At 41.8% G+C, this 20,793-nt stretch overlaps 1 protein-coding gene across 1 annotated transcript in view; it reads left to right on the plus strand.

Annotated features, from left to right (window-relative positions):
- chd6 (chromodomain helicase DNA binding protein 6) overlaps window positions 1–20,793 on the plus strand; it is a 119,214-nt gene that overhangs the window by 80,643 nt on the left and 17,778 nt on the right. Inside the window, exons 20-33 of the mRNA XM_078283917.1 lie at window positions 1,180–1,344; window positions 2,169–2,348; window positions 2,450–2,560; window positions 4,681–4,883; window positions 5,951–6,031; window positions 6,488–6,606; window positions 7,610–7,769; window positions 8,673–8,762; window positions 9,173–9,276; window positions 9,871–10,000; window positions 13,983–14,061; window positions 15,987–16,044; window positions 19,023–19,404; window positions 20,518–20,726. Coding sequence (XP_078140043.1) covers window positions 1,180–1,344; window positions 2,169–2,348; window positions 2,450–2,560; window positions 4,681–4,883; window positions 5,951–6,031; window positions 6,488–6,606; window positions 7,610–7,769; window positions 8,673–8,762; window positions 9,173–9,276; window positions 9,871–10,000; window positions 13,983–14,061; window positions 15,987–16,044; window positions 19,023–19,404; window positions 20,518–20,726 — 2,071 coding nt within the window. The remainder of the gene's footprint in view (window positions 1–1,179; window positions 1,345–2,168; window positions 2,349–2,449; window positions 2,561–4,680; window positions 4,884–5,950; window positions 6,032–6,487; window positions 6,607–7,609; window positions 7,770–8,672; window positions 8,763–9,172; window positions 9,277–9,870; window positions 10,001–13,982; window positions 14,062–15,986; window positions 16,045–19,022; window positions 19,405–20,517; window positions 20,727–20,793) is intronic.

Genomic DNA, 20,793 nt, shown 5'->3' on the forward strand with positions numbered 1-20,793 from the left:
GTTTTTACAGTGCAATATGTAACAGCATTTGTGATGTTTTTTGGGACCTTTGGGACTGCAGTTGTTTATTACGACACTTTCTCTCGAAGGATGATACTGTCTCAAATGATGAAACGGGTGCACGGTATCACCTGACTTAAATGGCACGATCTTACACACAGCTTACAACACACACTTCTGTTTCTTGTCGGACTTTAAATCGCTGAAAATATTTGCATACCGGCCTCTTAATCAGCAATTTCTTCCTCATTTGAGCTAAGGGGTTGTGGCCGTGGATTGGTGTCTGTCTTTGCTGTTGCTTGAACTTTCATTGCAAGGGACACACACACACACACACACACACTTGTTCATCTTCCTTGCTAGCCAACTAAACGTTAGCGACCAAAACAGTGGTGTGTGGTGCTGTGGTCGATGTGTTTCTCTTAATCTAATGTGTCTAATGTGTGGCTCTATTCTAACCACATGATGGATTTATTATCACTTCTTAACTTGCTGTCAAAGCCTGAAAAGGAAATGATATTGGCTTTTTTCAAACATTTTTCATATTTACTGTATATCAAGGGAAATTATATTTAGATAATTATCATTATCATGGACATGGCTGAAGGATGTCAGCTATCAGATGATTTACAGCTAATTACTATTGATTAAAACACGAGTGCTGCATCAAATGATTGTTTTGTGAATCGATTATTATCTGACGATTATTTTAGTGAAGAATCGTTTATTCAGCTCAAGATCAGATGCCAGCAGTGACATCATGGAGGTCCTCATCACTCCAGATGATGCAAAGTGAAACTGTTCTCTAGTGCATCACCTGTAGCCAGCATCACCTGGAGACAGCACTGTGTTCCTGCTTGTTGACAGCTCTGTTTCCTCAACATGTCATGATAAAAACATTGTGTCTAAAGTTGGCTCATGCTACAAGCACCAGTATTAATGTGATGCTAATGTAACAGATTCACACTTAACTGTGGAGATGCTCTGAAGTGTTTCACACAACCGCCGGCTGACAGCCAGATAGCTGATTATTAACTTTCCGGCCGACTACTTTTTTTTAACCGTAATTGTTGTTTTTAATGCGGGAAATTCTCCTGAATTCATGCATAAAAGCCAGTAGTAATGTGTTATACTGTTGCTGTATTTCATGTCTTTGTCCCGCCCCCCCTCCCCCTCCAGGCCCAGGCACGCTGCCACCGGATTGGCCAGAGCAAAGCGGTGAAAGTGTACAGGCTGATCACCAGGAATTCGTACGAGAGGGAGATGTTTGACAAGGCCAGTCTGAAGCTGGGCCTGGACAAGGCCGTCCTGCAAGACATCAACCGCAAGGGAAGCCTCAACGGGGTGAGAGGCGATTATCATACGATATTTTAGACGTTGCACGGTATTTATTTGGATGTTTTCTGCATAGAAGTGGTCAGTAGAAAGCTATATGGCTCTTGACCTGTGTGTCTCTCTGTACTAGGCCCGGGCAAAAATCCTGTAACCCCAGTTTCGGTGATTTTGATGTTTGGTTTGGTGTTTTAACTTTAATTGGAGGATTGCATGCTCCTCAGTGAGTTGAGAAAATCCTACAATGCTTGGGTGTATCAAACTCTTTCAAAACCAGTTAGATAAATGCAAAATGCATGTTCATCAGTCTAAAAACAAGACTGCTTTTCTTAAAGACCCCGTGAAGTGGCATCTTTTCTTTTCTATTATAATTATAATTTTGGAGCGGGACATAATGCAGGGAGGGATCATTCAAAAGTCTAAACCAATGGAATATGAGTCAGGGGAAGTTTTATTTGATAGGAAAGGTGCAGAGGGGCGGGACTGTTCAAAAATCTGATGGTTTTATTAGTTAGAAATTTATATTCACCCCTACTACTGCAGCATGAGGTCACCACTAAAGATACTCTGTTTTCCAGGAAGTAAAAGTAATGAAAGTTCATTTCATGGGGACTTTTAAGTTCCTGAAAAGTTGACATTGTGGAGATACGTGGTTTTCACCCAACAACAGCCATGTGGTTTTGTTGATGTGTATTCTGTCGGTGCAGCAGTTACAAGCTAAAAGTGGAAGACTTACTAAAAAGGGGAAATATACAGAGCACTGATTCCTAACCTGTGTGTGTGTGTGTGTGTGTGTGTGTGGGGGTGTGGGTGTGTGTGTGTGCGCGCTGCGGTAGGTGCAGCAGCTCTCTAAGCTGGAAGTGGAGGACTTGCTGAGGAAAGGAGCCTACGGAGCCTTGATGGACGAGGAAGACGAAGGCTCCAAGTTCTGCGAGGAAGACATCGATCAGATCCTCCAGAGACGAACTCAGACCATCACCATCCAGTCCGAGGGCAAAGGCTCCACATTCGCTAAGGTAGAATAAAAACCCCTCATAAAAACTACGACCCACACAAAACCCTTTACAGCTAGATCATAAACTCTCTCTCTCTCTCTCTCTTCCTCTTCCTCCTCCAGGCCAGCTTCATCTCGTCTGGCAACAGGACGGACATTTCTCTGGACGACCCAAACTTCTGGCAGAAATGGGCCAAGATCGCCGAGCTGGAGATCGACTCCAAATCTGAGAAGGTAAAGAGAGATGGAGAGAGAGAGAGAGAGGGAGAGAGAGGGAAGGAATGAATGGGGTGTATGGAGGAAGAGAGAGAGATAAAGAGTGAGTGAGACCCCAAAAAAGACAAGGTAAAGGATGGATGAACAGGGACGGGGTATGATGGGAGGAAAGAAGGGAAGAAAGGAAGAGAAAGATGAAGAATGAGGGAGGATGGAGGAAGAAGGAAGAAAAGGAATGGATGGAAAAGAAGGAAAGTGAAGGAAGGAAGGAAGGAAAAGACGATAATGAATAAATAAAGCAGGGAAGGAAGTGAGAAAGAAAGAGAGGGGGGTAGGGAGGGATTTACAGTGGGGAGAGAGGGAGAGACCAAAACAGAACATGGAGGAGGGATGGAGCGAGAGGGAAAGGAAGGAAAGAAAGTAAATTCAGGAAAGGAAGGAAAGAAAATAAAAGAGGGATAAAGGAAGAAAGGGGGAGGAAGGAAAGAAATTGACTGAGGTGCACCGCTGCTGCTGAAGTGAAGCTGAACTCCAAATTAAGAGGAAAGGAAGGGAGGAGGGGGGAGAAGGGGGGGGGGGGGGGGCAGGATGGTAGGAACGAGGGTAAGGAAGAAGGAGGGAGAGAAGAAGGGAACTCTCCTCTTTTCCTCTCCTCTCCCCTTCCTAACAGATGGGCTGCCTTAATGACTGAAGCAGACTGCATGCCAAGCGCTGCTGCTGCTGTGTGTGTGTGTGTGTGTGCGTGTGCGTGTGTGTGTGTGTGTGTGTGTGTGCGTGTGTGTGTGCGTGTGCGTGTGCGTGTGCGTGTGTGTGTGACGTTCCATGCCAGGAATTCCTAATGATTGACACCCCCAGTGAGCGGAAGTTGTGTGTGTGTGTGTGTGTGTGTGTGTGTGTGTATGTGTGTGTGTGTGTGTGTGTATGTGTGTGTGTTTGTCTCTCTTTTCTCCTTCCTCTTCCTTTCTCCTTAGGTGTCCCTCTGTCATCAGAGAGTCCGGGAGGTGGAAACTTGACAGATCTCTTTACCTCCTTCATCTTGTCTCTCTCTCTCTCTCTCTCTCTCTCTCTCTCTCTCTCTCTCTCTCTCACACACCCTTTCCCCCTCTCTCTCTCTCTCTCTCCTTCCCTCTCTTTCTTCAGGGTCACTCTGTACACTACCAATCAAAAGTTTGGACATATATTTTTCTTCATTTTTAAAATTTTTCACTTTTTTGAATAACAGTAAAGACATCAAAACTATGAAGTAACACAAATGGAATTATGCAGCGACCAAAAAAGTGTTAAACAAATCAAAACTATCTTATATTTCAGATTCTTTAAAGCAGCCGCCCTTTGCCTTGATGGAAAGGCAAAAGGCTTTGGAAAGAAATTCATACATAGGATCAACTTCACTATTTATATTTGTCCGAGGCTTTAAGATAATGAAGAACATAGAACATTCAATCAGGTGTGTCCGAACTTTTGACTGGTAGTGTATGTGTGTGTCCTCTTTCTTCTCTCTTTCTCTCTCCCTCCTTTCGTCCCCAGAGTAACTTAAAGGGATGGGACAATATATTGAAATTCAATATATTGCAATACAAAAATGTGGCAATACGTAGAAAAATGAATCGTGATATTAGCTGCATTTTTATTATTCTGCTGTAGTAATCACAAATGAGACGCTTGACCATCACAATTTCACAAGCTCTCCATCCAAATTATATTATTTGCACTTGAAATGTTTAAATTGTTGTTTACAGTGCCATCGCTAGAAAGATTTGTGTCTCAGAAATAAACAGAAATTCTGCACAGTCAGACTTTGTTGTCATTGAACTTTTATTTTTTTAGATTATATCGTGGTTGTATGAAATTGTGAACCACATATCGCGCATCGAATCGTATCACGAGATAAGCATATTGTCCCATCCCTAATAACTTTATCCTCGGCATACTGCAGTTACAGAGCGATCACTAACTTTGAGATAATCATGACCGACAAAATCAGCTAATTAGTGCGTGATTTAGTGATTATGAATATTGTCCCTTCTTCATTCCCTCTGGTTCTCTCTCCATTCCCAGCGAGGTTTTTCTCCAATCTGTCGAACATCTTTTCACATACAGTAAAAGTCACCCAAACTGAACTCCCCTCTCTGACCCAGGAGTCCCTGGTGATCGACACGCCACGGGTGAGGAAACAGACGCGTCACTACAACTCGTTCGAGGACGACGAGCTGATGGAGTTCTCGGAGCTGGACAGCGACTCGGAGGAGCGACCGTGCCGGACCCGTCGCCTGGGCGAACGCAGCCGGCGGTACCTCCGCGCCGAGTGCTTCCGGGTCGAGAAGAACCTGCTCATCTTCGGGTGAGGACCACAAGCCGGATGAGAGATATTCTGTACAGTCCTGCACATTCAGTACAGCCACAGTCTCACTGAGCAGCTGTACCGGAGCTCTGGGGGTGTTGGGGTTCCCTAATTGTGAACTAGGTTTTACAGAGATGGTAATTAGCATAATAGATTTGCTTTTCTCTCTTTTTTTTTTAAGATTATTTAGGGCTTTTTTCCCTTTATTAGACAGTTCCAAGTAGAGAGTGACAGGAAAGACTGCAGAGACAGAGAGGGGGATGACATCCAACAAAGGTCCTGGGCCGGATTTGAACCCAGAGCGTTGCATTTACATGTTACACGCCCTGAGCCACCAGGACGCCCCCAGATTTGCTTTTTTTATGGAAAATATTTGACATTCCTTCATTTCTAGAAGTAAACAGCCGGCTTCAGAGAAGGAAATAGATTGAAATGCTTTCATTTGCACTAAGTATCGAAAAAACAGAATAGTTTGGTATTGAAAATGCGGGTCTTGGTCCCCTTCCAAGCAACCTGCAGTGTGGTTTGAACATAATCCAAACCAACAACGGGACACAACCCCAAAACGCAAGGGTTTCTGGGTATAAGGAGACTGATGTTGACATCTGATAGCCAGCAGTTCCTCATGCTTGGAAAGCCTAGCAGAGCAAAATGAAGTGAGGGAAAACCGTAATCCCCACCGCCAAAATCTCTAATCTGGCAAGATGACAGGTTACTAAAACTCTGTCCAATAAATGAGCTACTTGTGAGTCATGTGACTTTTGTTTCCAGGCCCTGGTTTGCTTATAATTAGGCAGTGTGAATCTAAACGAACTAAATACAAAAATGCAACAAAGTAAACTTTTCCATTCTGGTTCAGACCAAAGAAAACAAACTCTTGGTGTGATCCATTGTACTTGTTCCTGTGTTTTAGCTGTCCAATACTTAAGAGTAGATGACTATTTAATGCCCTCCATCCCTCTTTTTACGGTCCCTTTTCCCTCTCTCTGTCTCTCTCCTTTGTTCCCTCTCCTTCATCTTTTTCTCTCCCTCCCTCCCTCCCTCTCCTTCCCTCTCTCCTTTTCCAGTTGGGGTCGGTGGAAGGACATCCTAAACCACGGCCGGTTTAAATGGCACCTGGCAGAGAGAGACATGGAGGTCGTCTGCAGGTAAAGACAGGAAATGTTTTTGTTGTCACATCCCAGGAACTCTGAAATATATTCACTTAAGAATGCTCTGGCATCATTTCACTATTTTCATTTAAAATCTGTAACTCCATTTCTCATGTTTACTACAGTATATGTTTTTTTCTTTTTCTTTTCTTTATTCAATTTAAAGTGTACATGGTGTACAATTATGAGTTATGATAATTGTGTTTAGTTTGAACAGAAGTGAAGTGAATTGAACACTAGTGAATCAAAGTGAAAATAATTGTATTTAAGTGATTTAAGCTCTTATCCGGAGTGTTTTACAGTGAGTGTCACAGTAAAATAAGCTTAATTTCCTTCATCACCAACATAAACAGTGCCCTGATAATATTCCTGCAAACACTGAATGATCATGTATGAGAGTAGTGTTAGAAAAAATAAATAAATGTAATAAATATTGATTTATTTGGTGTGTAGGGCTCTGCTGGTGTACTGCCTGAGACACTACAAAGGAGACGACAAGATCAAGAGCTTCATCTGGGATCTCATCACACCCAGCAAGGAAGGCCAGGACCAGGCGCTGCTCAACCACTCCGGTTAGCATTTTACCTTTCGCTTACACTGTAACGTTAGCATAGGAGCTAATACCCAACCAACTTTGCATGTCACCATTCACCTGCACTGAAATATTTGCATTGGGGCGAATGTTCATCCTCTCTCTCCTCTGGTTAGCATATTACCCTTCACTTGCACTATAATGTTACCGTCTGAGCTAATGCTTGATCGGTAAGGATTGTAGCATTGCCTTTCATTACAATTTTAGCTTAGAAGCTCGCACTCTTAAGTAGCATTTTACCATTTACTTCCACTGCAGTGTTAGCATATATACTGTATATTACACATCTATGGTAAGCATTTAAATTTGCTACGAAGGATAATTGTCTAGACTCTATTTTTGTATTCTTCTCTCTCTTATTTGCAAACCGTGACTGTGCACTAACTTCCTCCCTGTATTTACTAGTGTACTTTGTTGGCTTACAAGTAAACTGATATGAATTTGGAAAGGTTTAAAAAAAAAAAAAAACTACATATAAAACATACATATAAAAGAACAAGCAAAATGCATTGTGTTAAAAGAATCTAATCAATAGTGATACATGCACACACCTTTCTCTCTCTTCCTCCCTCCCTTTATCTTTCTGTCTCCATCCTTCTCTGCCTGCATGCCTTTCTCTCACTCCGTTTATCCTTCTCCTTCTCTCTCCATCCATCTCACCTCTCTCTCTTTGGCCTCCATTCATCCTGCACTCTCTATCCCTCCCATCTTCTTTGACTCAATCTCTCACTCACTCACTCACTCACTCACTCACTCAAGTCAGTTCAGTTCAATGAGGTTTTATTAGCATGACCATATACAGTACAATATTGCCAAAGCACATTCCCAAGGGCAAAATGTAAGAAAAAGAATGATTAGGCCTATTAAGATTAAAATAACAATATCTCTCTCTCTCTCTCTCTCTCTCTCTCTCTCTCTCTCTCTCTCTCTCTCTCTCTCTCTCTCTCCCTCCCCCTCTCCCTCCCTCCCTCTCTCTCTCCCAGGTTTATCAGCCCCGGTGCCTCGGGGGCGGAAGGGGAAGAAGCTGAAGAACCAGCTGAATGTTCCTGAGGTGAAGAACGCAGACTGGCTGGTCCACTGTAACCCGGAGGTGGTGCTGCAGGACGAGAGCTACAAGAAACACCTCAAACAGCACTGCAACAAGTCAGTCTGCTCATTTAACTGGTTCTGATTAACCAGATTAAGTTATCTGTACTCTACCAGTTTCTACTGATCCACTGTAGACTTCTGACAGCACTGCAAGAGAGGAAGAGCACAGAAACATACAAATCTGAATTTTCCAGGACTCTTGGGGCACGTTTACCCCAAACATGTTTGGAGAAGTTTAGTCAAAGTTCTGAGCGTTTACTTCTTTAGTTTGGTTCCTTTGTCCAGGTGAGAACGATGCCATTCAAACTCAGGTGGCACCAAGTAACGGCACAGAGTCCTCTAACAAGAGAAGTGTGGTGTGGTTTGTTAGGAGAGAGAACATAATCTGAACCAAGTACAGGAGACGATCCCAAAACTCTAGTATCTGACATCTGACAGCCAGCAGTTCCTCATGCTTGGAAAGCCTAGCAGGACAAAATGAACCGAGGGCAAATTGCAGTCTGGACTGATGCTCTTATTCAGCTATTTCTTCATGTATTCTTAATTGGTATGACCACCAGAGAAGAAGAGACAGACAAGTTCAGAGACTGGAATCAGACTAGTGTAGGATCCCCTTCCGCAACGGCAAAATCTCTACCTTGGTGGGATGTCAGGTCACTAAAAGTCTGTCCAGTAAACGAGCTACTAGTGAGTCAATGTGACTTTTGTTTACAAGCTTTGGTTCACTTGTAATTGGGCAGTGTGAACTTAAATGAACCGAATACAAAAATGCAACGAAGTAAACTTTTCCACCATGGTTCGGTCCAAAGAAAATCAACTGTAGCTGAGATCGCACCCTTAACAGTCCTCCCTCCTTCCCTCCCTCCCTCTCTTTCTCTCTCTCTCTCTCTCTCTCCTCTCTCTCTCTCTCTCTCTCTCTCTCTCTCTCTCTCTCTCTCTCCCTCTCTCTCTCTGCAGGGTGCTGCTGAGGGTGAGGATGCTGTACTACCTGAAGGTGGAGGTGTTGGGCGAGGCTGCCACCCAGGCTCTAGAGGGGATACCTGCTAGGTACGGAACACACACACACACATGTTCTAGATGTCATACCTGATAAAGTAGATTTTAATAGATTGGTTGAATGGGTGATTGGCTGATTTATTGATTGACTGTGCTGACAGTAAACTGCAGAAGTCTCTACTCTGTGAATGATTTGTTGATTCATTGATTGACTGAATGCCTGTTTCTCTGCTTGTTACATTGGCAGCAAACTGGAAATGTATCAGCTGCATAGAGATTGTAGCAGAATACCAATTCATTGACAGATTTTTGATTGATTGATTGACTTCTCTTGTGTTGTCAGTAAACTGGAGGTGTCCTGACTAGACATTCACACAGCAGATTCCAGAAAAACACTGAATGATTGACATATTTATTCTTTGTGTGTGTGTGTGTGTGTGTGTGTGGGTTTGTGTTGTCAGTAAACTGGAGGTGCCTCTCCCTGACATCGACTACATAGAGATCCCAGCTGGGTGGTGGGATGCAGACGCTGACAAGTCGCTCCTCATAGGAGTTCACAAACACGGTAAGGATATAAGTGGAAGGACAAAAGTTTGCTCATTTTTAGACAAACACCACTTTGAGTGTGTTTCTTGGGGCATTTCCTTTTTAGTTTATTTACCCAGGGAAGGCTGTGTCAGCGCAGTCGCTTTATTTATTGCAACCTATTTATTCACGGTCGCAAATATGATTCAACTTACAAACTGATTTTAAACCTCAACTGAATTTCAGTGACTGAATGACGGGAGCACTTGTTTTAGCAGTTTTCAACATTAATGCTTTTGAATTTTTCTGTTTTTCCTATTGAAATATGTCAAATAGATTTTGACTCGCGCTGTAGTTGAGCAGCTGAACAATCATATTCAGGGAACAAATGTAGCATCTGGTATTTGAGTGTGTGTGTGTGAAACAGCATTTAAACCATTATGGGACACTAAAACACTCCATTGAATCCCAGACTCATGAAACTTAGGTGGGTCGGCTGCTCTTTAAGGCAGAGTGACACACCGCATCTATTCATTGATAGGGGAAACCCGATGTGTGTGTGTGTGTGTGTGTGTGTTTCTGCACGTGTGTTTTTCTGTGTTGTAACACTGTATATGTATTGATTGTGTGTCAGGCTATGAGCGGTACAACGCCATGCGGGCCGACCCAGACCTGTGTTTCCTGGAGCGGGTGGGCATGCCTGACGTCACCGCGCTGTCGGCCGAACAGGGAGGAGGGGAGGGGGGCGCCGACATGACCGACAGGTAATACACACACACACACACACACACACACACACACACACACACACACACACACACTTGGACAGATGCACACTACTACACAATAGAAACACTTAAATAGGTACAACACATAAACACGTATACATAAACAAACTTAGATAGGCAACACACACACACACAGATACACTTAGATAGGTGACAACACTCATCAACAGTTTGCATACAGACACACATACATACTGTAGGTAATACACACACACACACACACGCACACACAGCTGCAAGCCTAAACCCAAACTTAATTTTTGCCATAACCTAACCCTAACCTCTAAAAGCTTTAAGGTTTTTCACAAGCTGTTTTCTGGTAGTTCTACTGTACTTGTGGGTGAGCTAATCCTGACAAAAGCTGGAGAAAGAGAGGAGAGAGCGAGCGCGGTGTGAGAAATTAATTTTCCGGGTGCCGCCGCTCCGTCGGGCTGCGGAGCCGTGCAGACGAGACACATGCATTTGAACAGAAAGCTTTGATCTGTTTCCTGAGGATAATTGAAGTTGTCATTCGCTTTGTTACCTCGTTAAACCTGAAGCTGTTCCCAGCTGAGCTCAGCGACTGTGAGGCGGGAAGGTCTTCCTCAGTCTCGTAATGTTAACTCTGCAGGCTTCCTCACAGGTCAGGAGGAGGATGGGAACATAAAAACAGAGAGGGGAAACACTTGAAACACAGTAAATGTGGCTGTACAATACATGCACACTATAGGCAAAGTGTTTCAAGTGAATACACTTTTCCTCATTGCTGCCTGAGGATTGTTTTGCCTCTTTGGGAAAACCTCTTCTTCTCCACACTTATCACAGGAAAAGTATGGAAAATAAAGTTGATAATTTGATTCAATTTCAGTGCATTTAAAAGTTCTGGAGGTGGACAAGAAGTCTGGAAAAGGAAAAAGTTTCAGTCTTGATATACATGTCCTTAAGATCTGAAATTCTTAAAACATCTAAATTTAAGGCCATGAAAAGTATTTAAATGAATTAAATACAGTTATTAGTGCTCTTATCTTTTTCACCATGTAATGATTTATTTGCACTGCATGTCCACATGTTTATATTTTCCTAACTTTAATTAGCTGTGTTCAGTCAGAAATAAGCCAGTTTTGCCAACTTTGTTTCTTCATTTTTCAAATTTGTCTGAATTTCAGTTCCAGGTAGCAGTAAACAAGTCTTAAAAAGCCTTAAACTTGGCTTTGTGAAACTTGCAGATACCCTGTGTGAGGAATAATCAGCTTTCAACATTTTGAACCGTTACCAAGATCTTCAAAATCCAGTCCAGAAGTTAAGGACTGAAAAAAAGAGTTTTGAAGTGGAAAAAGTTTTGGAACCCTGTTAATGATAACTTTCTCAGATCTGCTCACCTTTGCTTTCTTTTCTAAAAGTGAAGGGTCAATCCACTCTAAACCAGTATTAACCTTTCAACTTATGAACAGTTTTGAAGCTGAAAAGTTGACTCCAGGAGGGACAGAAATAAATGTTAAGCCATAGACGGTAGAGACTTCAATTTAATTTGAATTCTCCCTATCAACAACTTTCCATCCAGCTCTGTCCTTGGTGAACTCTGAAAAAGAAAGGGCACGCAAGATGCTAAGATGCAAATTATGGATCCACAGCACTAAAAAGAAATGATGAAAAACACATTTTTCTCTTTCTGCAAAGAAAGTATTTCCTCGCTGTCATGTTTCAGCTGTATGCCTTCATCAGTTTGTGATAGTGACAGTTCAACAGGACCTTACATTACATCTGATATCCCCTCTGTCAGAAAGCGGCCCGGTCGCAGCCTTTACACTCCCTGTTATGACAGCAGACACACTCCGCGGGAATCAACAACACACTGCTCAAATTTCTAACCCCCCCCCCCCTGGGAAATAACGATCCACATTAGGCCTGTGGATTGCAATAAATCAACAAAAAGAGCTACAAAGGTAAAATTCAAGCTAATCTGTCTGCTAGCTGTAACTGAGGTCGACACGGCAGCTCAGCCGCAGCTTTTTATCTTTCATGTTTCTCCTGCAGCAAAGAGCCTGGGGAGCCAGGTGTGTGCTGCTCAGTTCTGTTTCCTTGTAGTAAACAATTCTTCTTCTTCTTCTTCTTCTTCTTCTTCTTCTGCTTCTCCTTCTCCTCCTGCTTATCCTCCTCCTCCTTCTTCTTCTTCTTCTCCTCCTGCTTATCCTCCTCCTCCTTCTTCTTCTTCTTCTTCTGCTTCTTCTTCTTCTTCTTCTCCTTCTCCTCCTGCTTATCCTCCTCCTCCTTCTTCTCCTTTTTCACCTTCTGCTTCTCATTCTCCTTATTCTCCTCATGCTTCGTCTTCTTCTCCTCCTTCTCCTCCTGCTTCTCTCTCTTCTCTTCTTCCTCCTCCCTCTTCTCCTCCTCCTCCTCCCCTTCCTCCTTCTTCTTGTTCTTCTTCTTCTCCTCCTTCTTCTTCTTCTGCTTCTTCTGCTTCTGCTGCTTCTGCCTCTTCTACTGCTTCTCCTCATTCTCATTCTCCTCCTCCTCCTACTTCCTCCTTCCTCCTCTTCTTCCTCCTTTTTCTCCTTCTCCTCCCTCTGCTTTTCCTGCTTCTCCTCTTCCTTCTCCTGCTTTTCCTTCTTCTCCTCCCCCTCCTTCGTCCTTCCTTCTCCTCCTTCCTCCTCCTCCTTCTCCTTCTCCCTCTGTTTCTCCTGCTTCTCCTCTTCCTCCTCATCTTCCTCCTCCTCTTCTTCCTCCTCCCTCTTCTTCTCCTCCTCCTCTGTTTGTTTTTAATGTCTCTCTATCTTGACATTAACTCAGACCGAAGCAGCAGCCCTAGTCGTCTCTCTCTTTCTCTCCTCCATGCGTCGCCCTCAGTCAAACGCCTGGGGGAAGCGGATGTGGCGTTGCTTTTTGTTGTTGTTGTTGTTGTTGTTTGTCGTTTTAACTCCCGTCTTCCTTTCTGTTCTAGTTTTACAGCATCCTGATATTCAGCCAGATTAACACGACAGCGTAGTGTGTTTTTCTTTCATTCATGCGCTGCCATCAGCCAAACGCCTGGGGATGTGCTGTTAAGTTACCGCTCTTTGTTGTTGGTTTAAACTCTTCCGCTTTGTTCTTCTTTCTTTTTTCTTTTTTCTTTTTTTTTTTACGCTATCCAGCCTTTAACACAGATTATAACGGCTGCATGGCGTGCGCTCTCTTTCTTTCATTCATGCATTTCCCTCATTCAAACACCTAGGGAGCCAAATGTGAACACCTAGAGAACCCAGTGAGATATATGTTATTTTTCTGTGATTTCTATAGCTTTTCTCTTCTCTATTCAGTTTGTAAAATATTGAAATATGTATTCTGACCCAGTGTGGGGTTGTATGTTGTGTTGTTACAGCTGTTCTCTTCTTCTCTGTTCAGTTTTTAAAATATTCTTTCTGTATTCTGACATGTGTTGCCCTCAGTCAAACACCTAGGGAACCCAATGCGGCGTCGTATGTTAGATTTCTGTTGTTAAACCTTTTCTTTTCTTCTCTATTCTGTTTTTTTTATATATATCTTTTTGTGTCCTGGCATGCATTATACTTATTCAAACACCTAGGGAATCCAATGTGTTTTTTTATGTTATATTTCTGTCTTTTCTCTTCTCTGTTCAGTTATTTAATATTTTTTCTGTGTTCTGACATGTTCTCAAACAAATAGGAAACCCAATATGGTCTCATGGACTATGTTTCTTTTTTGTGCACACTCTTCTTCTTCTCTTTTTTTATATATTCGTCTGTGTCCTGACATGCGTTGCCCTCATTCAACCACCTAGGGAACCCAGTGTGGCGTTGTATGTCGTGTTTCTTTGTTGTTATAGCTTTTCTCTTCCTCTCCAGTCTGTTTTCGTTATATTTAACTGTATCCTGACACGCGTTGCTCTCAGTCAAACACCCGGGGAACCCGGCGTTGGCGCTGTCTGTTATGTTTCTGTGTTGTTAAAGCTTTTCTCTTCTTGTCTGTTGCGTCTCCCTGTCAGTGTGTGTAAGAGTGAGGAGGCGAAGGACGACCCAGAAAGCAAACCTGACGGAGGGGAGGATCGAGACGAGAGCAGCAAGGTGAGGGAACGTTCTCCTGAGACTCCACATCGCCGTTTTAAAAAAAAAAGACGTTTCTCTATCTTCCTCCGTCTCTTCCTCTGTCTCTCTCTCTCTTCATCTCTCTCTAAAGAAACCCGAGCTGTTGAATGATGTTTTGATGCATTGAGGCTTCGTTTACCTCGGTCGAGTCCCTGGAGATAAAATGTCTAATTTTGTAGGCAGCAAAAATTCAAAATTGCCTTGGGGAAGGAGCCTTTTTATTTGCTTCAAAGTCGATATACAAACTAAGCGATTGGCCTCCAGCTGCTTTAAAAAATGTTGTGTTGAGTCATTTTAATACCCAGAACAACAGATTTAATACCCAGAACAGTTAAATAGATGATGTTATTTAGTCATTTCAGGTGTTGCTTGCTCAGGGCAAATAAATCTCTGGTAGCATTTTATCGTTCATTTTATTAGCTTTTATTTATTTGTGTCATTTGTCATTGGAAAGCACTTTGTAACTCTGTTTTGTAAAGTGCCATACAGCTAAAGTTTCTATAATATGTAAGGAATGTAAGGAAACTATGGGCTCACCTGAAAAACCACTGTAGAACTGGCATGGTTTGAGATGTTGAGACCAAATTTGTACCAAAGGTAGTCCGGACATTCAGGAACCACAAACAAGAGTTATTTCCCCCCCAGCTGCTGTGGCTCATCAGGAAAACAATCTAAAACTTGATTTTAGTTTCGTTTTTATTTTGTTTTTTACATTTTCTTTACATTAGTTGTTGAAAACAAGTGTCACATACTGGATTCCTGTGAATTCTGACTGCTTGGTCAATGTGGTGAACTTCTCTCCTTTTACAAAAACTTTCAACCATATTTGTACCATTTATAGTTTTTGAGATTAAGAGCTTTTTTTTAATGCTAGTGAAAATAGGTGAGAATGACAGAAAGGAGTTAAAACATGTTGTGTTAAGTTCCTGATGCATTTTAATACCCAGAACAACAGATTTAATACCAGAACAGTTAAATAGATGATGTTATTGAGGAGTTTCAGATGTTGCCTGCCCAGGGCAAATAAATCTCTGGTAGCATTTTAGCGTTCATTTTATTAGCTTTTATTTATTTTTGCTTTATGTCATTGGAAAGCACTTTGTAACTCTGTTTTGTAAAGTGCCATACAACTAAAGTTTCTGTAATATACTTCATATACAGTTAACAGTAAGTGCATGATTTTAAACATCATAGAAACAAATTGAGTGTCCTATAACTGATCAGGATGTTTCAATTTGCCGGAAACCAGATTCTTATGGGAATGGATGCACATTGCCTGCTTTAAAATGGCTGCAGTCCGAGAGGCAATATATTACTGGGATCCAATCACTTCCATATTGTGTCCATAAATGTGCAGCTTGTACTTTACAACTTGTGAATGTGTAAAAAATAATTGCAAAAATGAACCCAAACACTCAGAAATATCTCTTCTCACAAGTCACAAATGTTGTTTGTAGTTTTGTTTGTTTTTTCATTTGTGGTTGTGTAAAAAAAAATAATAATAAAAAAAAAAATGTAGTTTGTATCATCTGTGCAACAGTTCCAAGTGATTTGACCCCATCCATATCAGGTGAATGCAAAAGATAATACTAGTTTCATTCCATTATGAGATATCAGCCATTTGGCAAGATTGACACCTATTCTGACAAACTGTCTGTTGGCATGAAAGTAAAAGTTATTATGGGTTTATCTTAAAGTTATTAGTCATCTTGAGACTTCAACTTGCAAAGTAGTTTTGTTTTTGAGGAGAGCGCATAGTGTCTTTGAAATATTCACTGATTTCTGCAAGTAAAATCTTTATAATATGGAAATGCCAAGATATGGAATGAAAATCCTCAGTTTGTGTTGCTGACTTGTGATATTTGCCTTTTTGTTAACCTTGTGTGTGTGTCTGTGCTTCACAGGGAGAAGAGACTTGCTCCAGCACCGACACCTCAGACAAACCGGACAGTACAGGTCCAGGTGAGACACACGAGGCGATCCTCAGTAACAGAAATACCAAGACGATACTCGCCGTTCCTTGTGGAGAACGTTCTTCCCAAGTTGTCTTGGAGAGGAGAAACTTCTCAAGAACGCAAACACAGATTACATTACATTTGAGATGGGCTGTGATCATGTGACGTCACACGATCAGTTAAGACACACAGCTGTTTGTTTTCCCAGCTGTTTCCACTGGCTCTGTGCTGTAATAATAATAATAATAATGATAATAAACTTTATTTGTATAGCACCTTTCATACAAGAAATGCAGCTCAAAGTGCTTTACAACAGAGAAATTACATGCACCAAGTGCTTCACATAAAACTTGATAATGATAGTGAGAATAAGATAAAGAGGAGAATAGAATACATTAAATGCATCTTCATATGAAAATAGACATAGAATGAGCATAACATAAGATGGAAAATAAAATCCACTGTAAAATAATAATAAAAATAAAGTTAAAAAAAATAGAGTACATAGGATGCATAAAATCAAGTAAAATACAAATTTTAAAAGAAGTGCAGCAGTGCATAAGTGCGAAGCAAAGTGAGAAAAAAAAAAAAAAGTTTAAGGCCTGTATCGGGAAGGTCATAGCTAGTTAAAGGCTAAAGTGAAGAGATAAGTTTTTAGCTTTCTTTTAAAAATATTTAGCGAGCTGGCTTCCCTGATATCTATAGGTAGTGTATTCCATAGCTTTGGGGCGTAATTGACAAAGGCTGCATCCCCGTAGACTAATAGCGCTGTTTGGACGGCGATGTGTCGTAATGAATCTCAGGCCTTTCCCTTCGTTCTCGTCGGCCAAGTCGCCATCCAGTGCTTCCTCAGAATCATACTGGGATGATGTGGTTGATTTTGGGATATCGTGACGCACAATTCTGCTCTCTGAACTGATGATAACAAGCAAAAATAACAAGGAAAGCTTGAGAAAATGTGGTATGAAACATTATACAAGACAAGAATATTACGTAAAATAAAGCCTCAAAGTTCATATATGAGCCATTGTCAGCATAGCTAGTAGAAACCTGGACTGCAAACAAATGGAGGTTAAAGAGCAAGATTAGTCTAGTTCAGTGAAAATAAATAAAGCAACCTGAACTAGACTGTTATACAGTAGTTAAGAAAATTTCAGTTAACCTGACCATTCTGTTCAATGGAATGAAGATTAATGTGATGATTTAACGTGATTTTGTATATATGATCCATATTGTGATCTATATTGATATCGTGATATTGATTTCGACCATATCGCCCAGCCTTAGTCGCCTCTCTTTGCCTTATTCCTTGTATATCTGTGGCTTCTTCCTCGGAGTGATCGCTGCACAATGTGTGTCAACATTTCCAAGTCGCAAAGAATCAGTAGTATATTTGCACATACAAGGAATTTAGCTTAGTGGCTGCTTGTGTACTTGTTAAAGACATAATAAAAATAATAAAACACAATATAAAGCAATAAAAACAATATATAAAAAGAGAAACAGTATATACATAATAATAAATAGAATATAAACAACCCAAAAAACAAATAGAGGCAGTAGAAGAAAGATGAGATCAGGAACAAAAACAGAATATATTATTGCACTGTAAGTAATTCACTGTTTGAGGCAGTCGAAACTAGCATTTGTACGGGTGATTTTCATTTTTCGGCCCTCCTACACTACAACATGACATGAAGGTCGTCTCCCAGGTCACACTCCTGTCTGTTCAGCCTGTTTTCCTTCACCGTTTCCCATCTTCAGCCCACTTCCCCCCTTTTACACCGAAGTCTTCATTATCCTCCTCACACTACTGAGGGTATGTGAGTGATCAAATGTGTGAAATTAGTTTTGATAGTTTTAATTGCGCTCACTGTCTCAGTGGATAAATTTAATGGCCATCTAATTGTTGAATAGCACACTGGAGGAGGAGATGGAGAGACATATCGCGCCCTTTAACCCATCGCTCTGGTGCTAATGGGGGAATTTTGCATAGAGAAAAGTTTAAAAACGGTCTTATGTTGTCTTATTTTCACCCTTTTTTTTGGTGGAATTCTAAACATGCAGCTGTTTAAAGGCAGAATATTAAAGTTAGGAGGACAATGCATTTACAAGTGTTGGAGAAATGTAACTTTTAAATCTCAACGCCCAGTGGCATGGATGAGCGCTCGGTTCATGATGTATTGCTTTGATTGATTTGGCGGTGGTAATTCCCAACTCATGAGTGTTGTGTTGATCACTTTGGCTTTCATCTTACCGCGATGATCCATTCAGATACAAGCAGGATTAAATGAGCCTTTTATTGAATATATGTGTCTGGGTTTAGTGCTTTCAATAGAGCTAAACCTCTTATGAACACATTCCAAATGGCTGGGCAAGTTTGTGTGTGTGTGTGTGTGTGTGTGTGTGTGTGTGTGTGTGTGTGTGTGTGTGTGTGTGTTTATGCAGCCAAAACACTTCTCACTGTGCAACTTGTACTGCTTTTGTTTATACTTTCAGAATGTATTTCTTTTTTCTTGTGCATTTGAACTTCATTAATCCAGACCTCTTGGAAATGGAGGTTGTTGAGGATACAATGGTCGAAAACTATGAAATAACACAAATGGAATTATGCAGTGACCAAAAAAGTGTTAAACAAATCCAAACTATCTTATATTTCAGATTCTTTAAAGTAGCCGCCCTTTGCCTTGATGGAAAGGCAAAAGGCTTTGGAGAGAAATTCATACATAGGATCAACTTCACTATTTATATTTGTCTAAGAAACAAATTTCAAGCATTTAAGCAGAAGCCTTTAGATCAAAATGGCTTTAAGAGAATGAAAAACAGAACATTCAATCAGATGTGTCCAAACTTTTGACTGGTAGTGTAACAAGCAGCCAATAGTAAGGAATGTAAGGCCCAAAACTCCCTGACAATAATTATAATCAATATTCCTCTGTCTAAAGCTCATTTATAATACAGAAAACGTGTCGTCTCTCCTCCCAGACTCCCAGATGTCAGGTGAACTGTGCGCCCAGGACGGAACGCTGGTCACCACGACGACGACAGCGCCGACAGGAACGGGAAGCGGCGTGGCGTCTCTCCACGTGGTCCAGGGCCGGCCCCTCTGGCCCACCGGCCCCGCCTTAACGGCCCGCCTGCGCCGACTCATCACCGCCTACCAGCGCTTCACGCTGCGCCGCGAGCCGCTGCTGAGGCACGACTTCCTGCTTCACGACGGCCTGGTCGGCATGGGGATGGGAGGAGGCGGGGTCGCTCACAGCCACCACAGCGGCGGGCCGTTGGCATGGCAACTGGGGGAAGAGCTGAGGCGGTGTTCTGTGGTTGCCACGGAGCCTGACCCTCTATTTCTGGAGTGGCAGAGAAGGTAACGATGTTGGAAATCATAATCATTTGAATTTCTGAGTATCATGGAAATTCATGCAGGTGTTTTTTGCGAAACATCAAAATTCTGCTTAAATAAGCCACTGTACAAGATCAAGATGAATTGCACCGGTCAATAGTCATCAGCTCTGTTTTTCATGTTTGATGCTGACTTTACAACATCAGGGCCAATCCATATACGTAATAGATAATACATTTCATTTGTAAAGCTTCAAAGACGCTTCAGTTGAAGGAGAGGGAACAAAAGTTAACAAAAAATTAAGAAATAATCCAAAAATAAAAGTCAACCAATCAATCAAATCATCATATTCAATCCTCCCTCTCCCTTCCCTTAAAGCGTTACACTGACTTTTTCACAAATAAGCTCTTCAGTCAACGTACTGTTAAAGCAGACTAGAGAGAGATAGCAGTTTCACTTCTTCTGCTACAGTTCATATGCTTAAGCTTTAGCGATGCTGCTGCTCTCACCGTCTGCTAAACATATTCAGACAAGATAAGATTATCACCCACCTTAACGAACCAGGCAATCGAGCTGAAACTTCTGCCGATCTCCAAGTTGATCAAAGAGCTAATTTGCCAAAAAAGTCAGTTCTGAAGGCAGTGGTTCTCACACCTTTCAGCTCACAGCCTCTTAGTCAAATTAAGCGACACCCACTTGCGATCCCTTTGTTACAGACAAAAATACACAGAATGGTGAAGTCAGGCATCAAATGATTTTTAGTTTCTCTTTTAGGGCTTTTACTTGATTCACTGTTGGAAGAAGCCTAGAGGCTGCAAATCTTCATTATTTCCCAAGAAAAAGGTTCAATATACCTGTATATCAGAAATATATTTTGTACATTTCCAAAAATCAACTCACAACCTCCTGGGGCGTCAAGAACCCCAAGTTTAGAGTTTGAGTTTTGACTTTTACAGTCCTAGAAATCCTAGAATTTCAACCATAATATGTGTTTGTGTGTCTGTGTTTGAGTCTGTCTCTACATTTTTTTAAATGTTTTCTTTTACTTGTTCTTCTCCATATTTATCGCATAGTTCCTGTATTCTTGACACTTTCTCTCTACATGCTGTGTCGTCCTCCCTCGTGTTCATATTTAAGGTGGACTCGCCGGGAGCAGGCGGACTTCTACCGCACGGTGTCGTCGTACGGAGTGGTGTACGACCCGGAGAGGAAGGCCTTCGACTGGTCCCAGTTCAGAGCGCTGGCCCGGCTGGAGAGGAAGACGGACCAGAGTCTGGAGAGATACTTCAGCTCCTTCGTCAACATGTGCAGGACGGCCTGCAGGCTGCCTCCCAGGAAGGACGAAGGTATAATGCATGGTCCCACACACAGGCAGATATACATAATTTTGTAAACATTCTTGCTAGGACAGGG

The sequence above is a fragment of the Centroberyx gerrardi genome, chromosome 5 (genome assembly GCF_048128805.1).
Source record: "Centroberyx gerrardi isolate f3 chromosome 5, fCenGer3.hap1.cur.20231027, whole genome shotgun sequence".
Classification (NCBI taxonomy): Eukaryota; Metazoa; Chordata; class Actinopteri; order Beryciformes; family Berycidae; genus Centroberyx; species Centroberyx gerrardi.